Genomic DNA, 12,788 nt, shown 5'->3' with positions numbered 1-12,788 from the left:
AGATCCTGAAAACTTATTAATGCTCCCCTTCAATAACTAATCATAGAATTATGTAACTTTGCTTTATGTGCTTTGTATCCTCCATTAAATTGTAAACTCCTGAAAGTAGGTAGTATCAACCCAACAGCTTAGCACCTTGTATTACACTTTGTACATAGTAGCTGCTCAATAAATTGCTTAATTGAGTGGATAGAGTAATATGGGTTTTATTTTATTCTTTTATAATTATCCATTTCTTCTAAGTACTGTAATGATGTAGTTAAGAATAACGTGGCCTTTAAAGGAAGAAGAGACTTTATAAAGGTGAACAAAGAATCTTTTGGGGAAAAAATAATGATATGGTACAAGTATGACACTTACGAAATTAATTTTTACTTCCAATGAAGAATAGTTCTTTAAAAAAATTTAATATACTGTGGTAGAACCCACATAAAGATAAGCAATCTCTTTAAAAAATTTCTAACCAAGTATAATAACAAATTTTCAGATAAGTTTTCTGAAATTATATGATCTAAATTGTCTCCCACCTTCAAGATAAGCAGTCTTAAATTAATACGGACTTTAGAAATGCCTCATATTCAAATAATTTCAAATAAAGTACTCTGTAATACAACATTATTCAATGAAGAAAGATGAGTGGGTAAGATTCTGTTTCAAAGGCTGCCAAACTGTGTTTTTTTAAATCCTTTACCTTCTATCTTGGAATTGATAATAAGCATTGGTTTTAAGGCAAAAAATTGAAAAAGGCTAGGCAATTGGAGTTAAGTGACTTGCCCAGAGTCCCAAAGCTAGAAAGTGTCGGAGGTCATATTTGAACCCAGGATCTCTCATTTTCAGTCCTGGCTCTCTATTCACTAAGACTCTTAGCTGCCCCTTTAATGATTTTTTCAAAGTACACTAATCTTACTGGTGTCAAATTCAAAGAGCAGGGTATCACTGCCACTGCATATTGATTTAGAAAACCACAAATTAATATTATCTATGTAATAGTGTATTTTTGTTTATTTTCACATTTCTCAATTATGTTAATCTGGTCCTGTTCCACCATGGAGTTCTGTGGGTTGCTTGCTGCCTGGCTGTGAGTTTGACATCTCTGTGTATTAATAAGTTCCCCTAAAGACAAAATATATCAGCTGTATCCACACAAATACAAATACCATTGTACTCTTCTTGGTTTGTTAAGACAGCCCACCGACCCCTGATTAGTAAGGCTCATCCTTCAGGGTTTACAATTACTTTACCAAATATGGCCAGTCAAAAGCTGGAAAGAATGAGGGGATGCCCTTCAATTGGGGAATGGCTGAACAAATTGTGGTATATGTTGGTGATGGAATACTATTGTGCTAAAAGGAATAATGAACTGGAGGAATTCCATGGAGACTGGAACAACCTCCAGGAAGTGATGCAGAGCGAGAGGAGCAGAACCAGGAGAACATTGTACACAGAGACTAATACACTGTGGTATAATCGAACGTAATGGACTTCTCCATTAGTGGCGGTGTAATGTCCCTGAACAATCTGCAAGGATCTAGGAGAAAAAGCACTATGCATAAGCAAAGGATAAACTATGGGAGTGGAAACACTGAGGAAAAGCAACTGCCTGAATACAGGGGTTGAGGGGACATGATTGAGGAGAGACTCTAAATGAGCACCCTAATGCAAATACCAACCACATGGAAATGGGTTCGGAGCAAGGACACATGTGATATCCAGTGGAATAGCGCTTTGGCTATGGGAGGGGTGTTGGGAGGGGGAGAAGGAAGAAAATGATTTTTGTTTCCAATGAATAATGTTTGAAAATGACCAAATAAAATAAAGTTTAAAAGGAAAAAATATAAAAAAGATTCTAATCTAAACAAAAAAAAGCTGGAAAGTCTCTCAGACACCATCTTATCCAACTCTTTTATTTTACAGATGAGGTAACTTGGAACAAAGGAGGTTATGTGATCTACCCAGTTTTACAGATATAGTTGGCATCAGAGATAGGATTTAAACCAAAGTCATCTGACTCTGGAGTCACTGCTCTTTCCTCTACATTATTTCATTTAACAGAAGAATCATGGTTCCTATGAGCAGGGAATGGAGAGAGGAGGCAAATTCCCCACTGAGGCACTCCACTCCAGCTGAAGAAAAAAAAAGGGCTAAAACAGAGAGTTTGAGAGCAATTAGATTGTGAGTTCCTCCATTCATCTTCTGTAACCCCAGCACTTTGTATGTTACCTGGCATATTGTAGGTGTTTAATAAATATTTAATGACTGACAGAATATCCAAAAGAGGTTAAAAATTATTGCAAAAATATAGTACTAATTATAATTACTAAAATATTTCCCATAGTAAGTATATTAAAGTAATAATAGAAAAAAATTACTTATTGGGAAGTAAAATACCCTTCGAGCAAATTTGAGGACACATTTGTAGCAAAGGAGAAATATTTACCATCCTTTCTTTAATGAACTTTCACATTAGGGAGACTTTGAGGTGGAGAACTATGAGAAAAGCAAGCTAAATATTTTTCAGCAGCACTTAGTTTTTTTAAAATAATACTTCATTTACCCAAATTTCAAAGCAAGTTGTGTCAATTATTAATTTTAATATTTATTAAAATTGTTTTTATTTATTTAAATATTTTATTAAAATTTATTTTAAAATTTATTATTCTTTTAAATTTAAGTTTAAATTTGACAAAACTTAATTTGAATTCCAAATTCTCTCTTACTTCCTCCTCCTTCCTCCCCCTTTCCCTAGGTGGTAAGCAATCTGATAGAGATTTTATATGTTAAGAAGGAAGGACTACCATAAAAAGATATCATTTTAAGGTTAAGTGAATGTTAGGGGAGTGTCCCTCCCCCCTCCCTTGTCTTATTATGGGTACTGCTGCCAGTTCTCTGGGCACCCAAGAAACAAAGATAGCTGGAACTTACTTCAATACTGAAGTACCCTCTGTCCACATAGTCCCCTAAGAAGAGGTATCGTGTGTTGGCTGGAGAGCCTCCCACTTCAAAGAGTTTCATCAAGTCAAAGAATTGTCCATGGATGTCCCCACAAACTGAAAGAGACAAATACAATCATTGGTTATGACCATTCATCAATATTAGTCTTAATATTTTTTTTTTACATGCAGATTCTTTTTGAGGGTCAGAGGCCACATATATGTTAAGATAGAAAAGTTAACAAATTTGCTGAAGAAAAAATCTAGAAAGAATGAAGAGTTAACAGCATTCAATGTCCCAGACCAACTGGCCTCCATGATATTTTTATAATGCTCTATTCCATATCTGGTTTCTATATCCTTGGCTGGGTGGTCCCTCATTCCTAGAATTCAGATCCATTTCCCCTCTGCCCTTTATAATCTACTTCCCTTTAAGTGCATAAGCTCAAGTGCCAGGTTCAACATGCATGCTTTTCGTAATCCTCTCAGCTCTTATTGCCATCCCATCTCCAATTATTTTGCAATTTTGTTTTGCATATATGGCAAGTTCACTTAAGCATGTATATGTGATTTTGTGTCATGAATGTAAGTTCACTGAAAACTGACTAATTTTTTTCTTTGTATCATTACCATCCAGCACAGTATCCAAACACCCAAATGGTGTTTAATAAGTGCTTATTGATTAATGGATGAAATAACTATGAGACATCTTTAAAAATAGAAGTGATATACAAATTATTACTTTTTTATTATAAGAAAGTATCAATTTGCAAATTACTACTCATGATTTTATAATAAGAAAGTATTTCATTTCCAGGTTGCAGAGGTATTTAAATTTGCACAGTCATAATTTGCTATTTAATTTACATAAATGAAATTTAAACATTTCATTTGCACCATGACCCTGTCTTAGGCACTATACTCTATAATTTATATATTTGTGCTAGTATCCTTTGAAGAAACTTAAAAGTTAGGAGCATACAAAGCTAATATTAACTCTACATTATATATAATTCACTAAAATTCAACCACTCTTTATCCAACATTTATAATAATTCCTGGGTTTAGAAAGACAAAAATGAAATTATTCTTGGCCTCAGGGAGCTCCTGGAGTAGTTAATTAATTTCCAGAATGCAGGAAATGATTCTTTCAGTTATAAATGTATGCAATGAATAAGAAACTTTCCAACAGCAAGTTAAAAAAAAAAGACCTAATATTCTACTTGGAAGAAACAACACATATAAATAAATGAATGTAAAATATGTTTCAAGTCATACAAGGTCATTTCAAGAGTGAGCATGTCCTAAGAACTGGGACAATCAGAAATACCTTTCCTAGGAGAATGTACTCAAGCTGAGCTTTGAAGGAAGCAAGGGATCAGAAGAGGCAGAAGTAAGGAGGGGATGCATTCCAGAAAGTAGATCACTTTGATAAGGAGACTGCAACAGCAGTCTTCTTTAAAAGGGGTATTTGGGAGGAGCTTTTGCTCTACCCTCTTCAGATATCCAGTCAAGATGCAGGGGCAAATAGGACTCCTGATGAGTTTCAGGATGATGACTTGGGGAGGAGAATGATGATGGTGGAACCAAACCAAGCAGTGAAACTAGTGGGAAATGAGTGTATGAAGTGGAATAATATGAAATCAGACTGGAATGAGAGATGAAGGCCCAGTTGGAGAGATTTAAATGGCAGGCTGAGGAGTTATATTTTTTTCTAGATGCAAGAAGAGGGTAATTGAAGAATTTTGAGCAGAAGGACATTACAGTTAGATGTGTGTGTTCAAGAGTATCATTTTTGGGGCAAGAATGGGGCACAGTGGATAGGCTTAGAGTTGGGAGGACCTTTGTTCAAATCTGGCCTTAGATACCTCCTTGCTGTGTGAACCTGGACAAGTCACTTAATTCTGTTTACCTAGATCTTGCCCTTGTCTTAAAGTTGCTACTAAGACAGAAAGTAAGAGCTTAAAAATTTTTTAAGAGTATCATTTTGTCATCTTCAAGGCGGATGAATTGTAAAAGGGAGAGACTAGAGTCAGGGAGGCCAAATGGAAGACCTGAAATGATGAAGGCCTCAATTATAGTATGTAGAGGCTTTGTGAGTAGGGACATTGGAATGGACTCAAGAATTTTTATGGTGACAGACTGATAGGTTTTGGCAATTGATTAGATGGGAAGGAAACTTTACTCTATAAAATAAAATGCTAGAAAATGCTTCTTCAGCTCTTGAAGGCAATATGTGAGGATCTGCTTTATATATAGGGCATTATTTACATTCTTGGATCATTATACTCATGTGAATGTGTTTTGACCTTACCTTATACCTCAAAGAAAATTGGCATTACATTTCTTGTGATAAGAAGCACCAATAAATTGTCAAGTGAATTGTCTTTCCAAGTCTATAATCCCAGAGTTGTTAATGCTAAGTCTATGGAACTATGTTAAAAGTAATGGAAAGTAAGTTAGGTCTTTTCTTCCTTTTTATTTCTTTTTTTTTTTTATTTTAAAGCATGTTGTTAGAAAGATTCTTACCCATTACAAACATTTATACATAAAAGATATAATCTTATCCATTCTGAAAATTAACATATTTTGTGTGTCTAATTAAAAAAAACATACTGATGAATAAATCTTAAAAGTAGGAAGCATACAGGCATCACTCTACATATTGACCATTCATAGTAGGTTATTAATATACTACAAATGAATTCTACCTAACAGCATGGTAATAACAGTAATATTTTATTTTTAATTCCACCACTACAATGACTATATTTCTAATTTATTGTTATTATTACCATGATGTTAGGTAGAATTTATTAATAATGTATTAATATATTATGCTACTGTAATAATACAGTGAATTAATGTAATTTTGACACATTATTATGATCTTTGTGTAATCATAATAACTTGCTTTTCTATAGTTCTTTGAGGTTACAAAAATGCTTTAATTGTCTTATCTCAGCTGATCCATTATTCAATTATAACTTTGTTTCTATGGAATAAATGATGCTTCCATGTGTTCTAACATCAGGTTTTCACAAAATTAAGGATATGCCCTATCTTACTATATTGTTTTATCCTTTGATACTATCACAGATACTACCTACTTTCATGAAGCAGTGAGGTGATTCAGTATCCAAATCTGGTCTCAGACACTTAGTAGCTATATGAACCTGGGTAAATTTCTGAATATACTTAATTCCCTTAATCCACTGGGGAAGGAAATGGCAAAGCACTCTAGCATGGTTGATATAGTCCATAAAGTCATAAAGAGTCAAATACAATTGAATGACTAAACAACAATAACCCACTTTCATTTACCTTCCTTTTTTTGGATGAGAGACAGAGACAGATACAGAGAGAGAGCACACTAATTTTGGTTTTTCTAGTATCTTCCATTCCTTCCTTGTAAAGAAGTCTAAGCCATCCTGGTACCCTCTAACATTTCCTCTCCCACTTTCCTTCTTTTTCATAAGTCCAAGTTGAAGCTAATCTTTAAAATTAATTGCTCCTCAGAGTCCTTGCTTTTAAATGTCAATGTAGAGCCCATTTATTCTATAAATGGCCAGGAATATAAATGCTTCAAATCTCTTATTCTGAGAAATATGAATTTAAGTTTTAAGTAATTTATACCCCTAAACACACAATTATGGCATGGTCTGAGAGTCAAGGCAACACAATTATAAACAATTAACAGCCTCTAAACAATGTAAACATTAATCATATCTTATTGTCCCTTGTCCCAGCAAGACGGTATATTATGGTCCTTTCTGGGAAAATGAGAAATTAAGGGCCTTCTTACTTAGTCTATAATAACTCTGTGATCTGAAATAATCTCCATGATTTGCAAGCACACTGCAATTATTGAACTAACTTGATAATGTGAAAGCAATAAGATACAATAAAAAGAAAGAAATCCTGTGCCCTTTGGGATATTATTTCCTATTGCACAATTCAATTTCAACTTTAGAATAACTCACTGTAACCTGAGGAAAGCAGATTTTTGCTACAGTACTTCTGCAGTAAATGATTTTTCTCTACAATTTTCAACTAGGACAAAATATATTGCATATACAGATAGATAAAAATAAATTAGTAAACCTTCAAAGTCAAAACAAGAGCAAAATCACCAAAAATACCTGCAAATGAAGGAAGCGAACTTTGTCAGTGATATTAAATAGTTTCTAGTAGTCACTGCTGGTTCATCACTGGCCTCTTTTATTAACCTCTTCACTCTCAAGTCACTGGGAATACCATTAATATCTCATTGAAAAGTCAATGAAGAATTTCTATTTCAAATCCAATTATATTGAATTTGAAAGCCCTACTTCTAATCTCAGAGTTAGTACTACTGAGACAAGTTATCTGACTTTGCTGACTCTCAGTTTCCCTATGTGTAAAATGGGTAGACTCAATAAGATAATCTCTAATGTCTCATTTAGCTTCTGATTCATTTTATGCCTATTTCTTCCTAAGGAAGAAAGCATGCACACAAATAATAGATAACATATTATATAATAGGTTATTTTATAACATTAATATATTTTATAATATCAAAACATATTTGTGTTCAATAAATTTAATTACATAAAAATAACACATTTAAAATCCTAACACAATTATGGCATGTTCTGACAACCAGGTGTATAAATAATAAGCATTGAATTGATTATTGATTATAAAGTGATTAGATACTCTGCTTTCTGTGACTAAAAAGTATCTTCATTTTATATAAGTAAAGTGAAGCTCATAAGTGAACTTCTCTTCAGGGCCAGGCGCAAGGACTCTAACGAGAGTTCTGTTATATAAAAATAAACTATTTATTGAGAAATAAGGATACAAAAAGATATAAAAGGATTTCTAACTTTAAGGGATTCTAACTCTACCTAAAATAAAACTCCCTGGTTCTTCAAGGAACCACTTCTCCTGTTTCTACAGCCTACACTGATCCTTCCTGATCTGACTAAACCAAATTTTCCCTATTTTATAATAAACTAACACTAGCATCCTTATATGAAGTATGGAATTCTTAACTTTATCTCCAAGTTATAAAAATAACAAAGGCTAGCTGGCTGAGCCTCAGCAAGAACCAAGTTAAGACTCTGAACCTTAGCAGACTTAGAGTCCAAATCAAAGACCAGGTCTTTCTTTGCTCTTCTCAAAGATAAAACAATTTATGAAACAGCAATAGACAGTCACTAGTGTTTCCCAAGTTGGAAAAGGAAATCACTTAGCTCCCTCAGGTTTTTCCCTCCTTTCCTTCTACCTCAGATAGTGAGGAGAGAGAGAAATGAAGATGTCATCTGTTCCCAGCACTCCCAGAGGGAGCTCAACTGGCAGCTCCCTTAAAGCAACAGCCACACCCAGAGAGAGTAACTGTCACAGAAAAACCATTACGCATACTGTCAACATTTGAAACTGACACTGTGTCTCAGATGTGTTTCAAACTTCAATTCTTTCTCAAGTCAGTTTCTCCACTTATCTCTAAACTAATGTAACAAAACTTTGTTTCTAATATCATCCTTATAAAAGGCAATACAAAACTAATGAACAACCTCTAAAAATTATAAAAATGAATCATTTCTTATTCTCTGTGCAGATGGAAAATTTGAAACACCTGAGCTACATTCCCAGCATCCTTTTATGTTCTCATTTTAGTTAAGGATGCTTAGGAGATAAATTTTGCTGAGACCCACTATACGGGGCTCTTTTTTCAGAGCTTGTGCTTTTTGTAAAGTGCTGCCGGTGTGAGTCTCTGATTCTCTTTGCTCTGCTCACTTGACTAAAAGAATCTTTTTTTATTTTCCCTCTCTTGAGTAATTTATATTATATTTATTATATTATATTATTACATATTTTTTTAAATTTAAGGATGAGAAATTTGCTACCTCCTGGAATCCAGAGACTGAATTCCTTGTGGAAGATTCCATGGAGATGCCTGAGGAGACCTCACACTGCTCTAGAAATTCCTGAGCAAAACTGAATGTGCAGAACTAAACGTTGGGGAGTTGAATACATTTGCTTATATGTACTTTTTTGAACCAAAGGGGACCGCCCACTAATTGGTTTTGTTCTTGATTCCATTTTGTTTCCTTATCCCCAAGTTGTTATATTTTCCCTTTGTAAAATTGTATGTACCTTAATTATGTTTAAAATGTTCCATTGGGGAGATGTGTCTCAAAGGATCACAGGGGGTTATGTGCAGATGGAAAAGTTGTAACACCTGAGCTACATTCCCAGCATCCTTTTAAGTTACATTCTCATTTTACGTAAGTATGCTTAGAAGATAAATTTGGCTGAGACCCATGCTGCGGGGTTCTTTTTTCAGAGCTTGTGCTTTTGGTAAAGTGCTCTGGCTCTCTTTGCTCTGCTCACCTGACTGAAAGAACCTTTTTTTCTTTTCCCTCTCTTTTGACTTATTATTAAAATCCTATTATTTTTAAATACCAGGAGTATTTATTCATTTTTACTCCTACATCTCCATTGTTCCATCATGATGGTAAGATGTGGCCCTAGTTATGGGAAAAAGGAAAATTAGAGAATTCTTCCTTCATGAATAAGTCTATTATATTTGTTATTAAAGCACATTATATTATTCTATATTAAATATATTCACATGATATATATTTTATTATATACACTATATGTAAATATTAGAAATTGAAAAAGATTATACAGATAAATGGATATGTAATGGTGGGATTGAGAGAGGGGTCCTTCCTAATACTAGGAACTGGAAACCAGCTGCTGGAGGGACTGGTAAAAGTGTAGCACTTCCTCCTTCTCCACAGAGCCCAATTGAGTCTGGACTTGACCCAGAGTGAGTTGAACCCCTCCCAACTCTGCTTCTAGATGACTTTGAAATCTTCCCTCCTATTACAAAATTTCAGAGACAGCATTGATATACTAATTGGCTAATTTATTTCTATGGCAAAGAGATAAAAGGGGAAATTGGGTATATACAGAGGGATTGGCTATATGCCCTACCCCTATTTTTCTATACTATATTTGATGGGAGAACAAACTGTCTTCTCAAGGATAAATGATGGTATAAGATAATCTTCAATAACAAAACAGTAACACTTCTTCAGCACAAGCCAGGTAGGAAAGCTATATGGAAAACCAACTCTGCTCCCTAGCTCCGGTCAGAGTCTGGTGAAAGAGAGTAAATGAGTGAGCCCAGACCTCCTTCTGGCCAACAGTTTTCTCCTTTTGAATCTTCTTTGGAATTCCATGGAGTTCTCTTCCCCTGGTGGCTCATGATTGTTCCATCTGCTTCTCTTGGGTCCATTTTCATTACCTATCAGGTTTTACTTTGCTTTTTGTCATTCTTCCTTGATTACAGATATAGTACGTGTTTGTGTATACAAGTACATGTATATATTATGTTTCTTTTCTCAAACTGCTGTCTTTTTTATTCTGAAATCAATTCTCCCTTTTTAAATTTTGAAACCTTTACCTTTCATCTTACAATCAGCACAAAGCATTGGTTCCAAAGCAGAAGAGCAGGAAGGGGTAGGGAAGAGAGGTAAAGTGACTTGCCCAGGGTCACACATCTAGGAAGTGTGTGAAGCCACATTTGAATCCAGGACCTTCTATTTCTAGGCCTGGTTCTAAATCCACTGAAATATCTAGCTGCCCCAATCAATTCCCTCTTAAACACACACACTCTTTATTTGTTTAAAGCACTGATTTTCAACTATCATTAGGAGATACCTTAGGTATATACATTTATATTGAGTAATCATTCATTCAACAAATACTTGGGTGCATATCATGAGCTTGTCTCTGTTTCAGGTTTTAATAAGTAATATGAAATAATTATAGGGCATAGTCTTATCATCTATTAAGTTTAAAATTCATTTGGGAAAGATAAGACTAATATCTTTACCTATCATGCTGTATCGTATGAGATGATGAAGTGGGTAGCATATGGAATATGCTCTGTTACAGTTCAGAGGAGAGGAAGATCAATTCTTTCATTTAAAAAATAGGTATTGAGTCATGATTTACTATTGCTCTCTGCCCTTATGAAGCTTAGGGTAGGGATAGGTGATGCATGCAGAATGAGGAGTCTAATATCCATAAAAATCATAAGTTTATATGGGATTTCAGCTTGGTTTCAAAGGATGAGTTTGGCTTAGGTAAATTGAGAAGAAAAGGGAAAGCATTCCTGGTAGCGGGAGTAGAATAAGTAAAGAAATATAGGTGGAAATTAGCAAGTTATCTATAGGGAACAGTCATAATTGACTGATTGAATTAGAAGATATGTGTGAGTGAAAAGTAGGACAAAAGGTTGAAGAAGCAATGTAGGACAAAACTATTACCTACTGTGACCTGTGTCTTTAATTCTTTAGGAAGCAGAATATTCCTTTACTCATAAATATATAGTATCACTAGAAGAATATTGATGGTAAAAATATTTGTTTTGTTTCAAGGAGAAGCATGGGGATACTACACATGAACAATTTCCCAAACTAATTTTAGACCCTGTTCATTTTATTATGGTCCTAACACAGTTTCTTTGCTCTTTTAAATTCTCATCTCTTATATATTCCTGGTGACTGATAGAGTTATAAACACAATTCTGTTGATTCCTTTTTGCATTAAGAAAGATAACTTCATATTTTACTGACGTTCCTAAATCATTATGTTGATAATTTTTATGTTCATGAGTCATAAGAGCTATTTCGTATACTATTTTCTGTCTACCTGTGAGTGGGAGTGGAGTCAAGATGGCGGCACAGAGGCAAACAAAGTTCAGACCTCTGAAAACCCTTCCTCACTGATTAAAAACAAAATGCTTCTAGGGAACTGTCTACCTGTGAGTAAGCACACGTACATACAGTCACTAAAACATTATGACAGCACTACAGACAGTGATTAGATTTATGAATTCCTTAGTATATAAACTTCCTGGAAATCCCGGGTGAGGAAACCCTTCTACCAATGTAGGTAGTGCCTTCTATGTAATACACAGACTGAGAGGCTAACCTAGAGCCCTAAAAGATTAAGGACTTTTTCAGAGACATGTAGACAGTTGTGTGTCAAAGGTGGAACTTGTTGCCAGTTATTCTTGGAATTGAAACCTGTTTATCCACTATGCCACCCAATAATTCCATTTTGTATATAGCATGCACACATATTTCAGTTACATTAAGGGAATTAAGATGCCAGTCATCTCCTATGAATATCATGAAAGTATGTTTTGATGTCCAAAGGAATGGCTTTGTTTAATCTTGAAAATGCCAACACCTCAGTTTGGGAAACCTGAGATAAATCTAAACTTTTCTCCTTTTCCCCTCCTTTCCCATTTTTCTTCCTCTACTGTGTATGCAAATTGAGAAAATAACAATGAAAATTTCTTATAGATGTTCAGATGACTAATTTTGTAAGCAGAATTAATATTGTGTATGTTAAATATACACTCTACTGAAAGCAAATGGTTGAATACACATTTAAAAAGCCTTGAATAGAGCAGTGATTTCATTGATTTAGGTTGCTTCTGCCAATCATGCACATTTTAAACTATCTATGTTTACCCTTTCTGTGTAACTTTGTTCATATTCACTTAAAAGTTCTCCAAGGAGGCCAACTATACAAGAAACTTCTTTATATACTCCTGACTTTTCCTTTGCACTTGAAGAAGACTAAAATGACATCATTTGGGTGATCTCTTTTGATTGACACATAAATTAGATTTAAGTGAAGTAATTGCCCAAAGTCATTAGCTTCACTCTCTTTTTCAGGCATCCAAATCCAGTAGCAAGTTATAATGACTGGTGATATCTATACTCTTAATGGAAAAAAGTGGACTTCTTTAGGAATTATTTGTGGAGCATATATATACATGGG

General features: G+C 34.4%; 1 protein-coding gene across 6 annotated transcripts in view; it reads right to left on the bottom strand.

The window, feature by feature from the left end:
- PPP3CA (protein phosphatase 3 catalytic subunit alpha) overlaps nucleotides 1-12,788 on the bottom strand; it is a 418,815-nt gene that overhangs the window by 94,482 nt on the left and 311,545 nt on the right. For all 6 annotated transcript variants that reach the window (XM_056803150.1, XM_056803152.1, XM_056803149.1 and 3 more), the window contains one exon: nucleotides 2,923-3,047. In XM_056803150.1, coding sequence (XP_056659128.1) covers nucleotides 2,923-3,047 — 125 coding nt within the window. The remainder of the gene's footprint in view (nucleotides 1-2,922; nucleotides 3,048-12,788) is intronic.

The sequence above is a fragment of the Monodelphis domestica genome, chromosome 6 (genome assembly GCF_027887165.1).
Source record: "Monodelphis domestica isolate mMonDom1 chromosome 6, mMonDom1.pri, whole genome shotgun sequence".
NCBI classification, from domain to species: domain Eukaryota; kingdom Metazoa; phylum Chordata; class Mammalia; order Didelphimorphia; family Didelphidae; genus Monodelphis; species Monodelphis domestica.
Note: the sequence above shows the minus strand (reverse complement) of the source record. Positions and strands in the feature narration are given on the sequence as shown.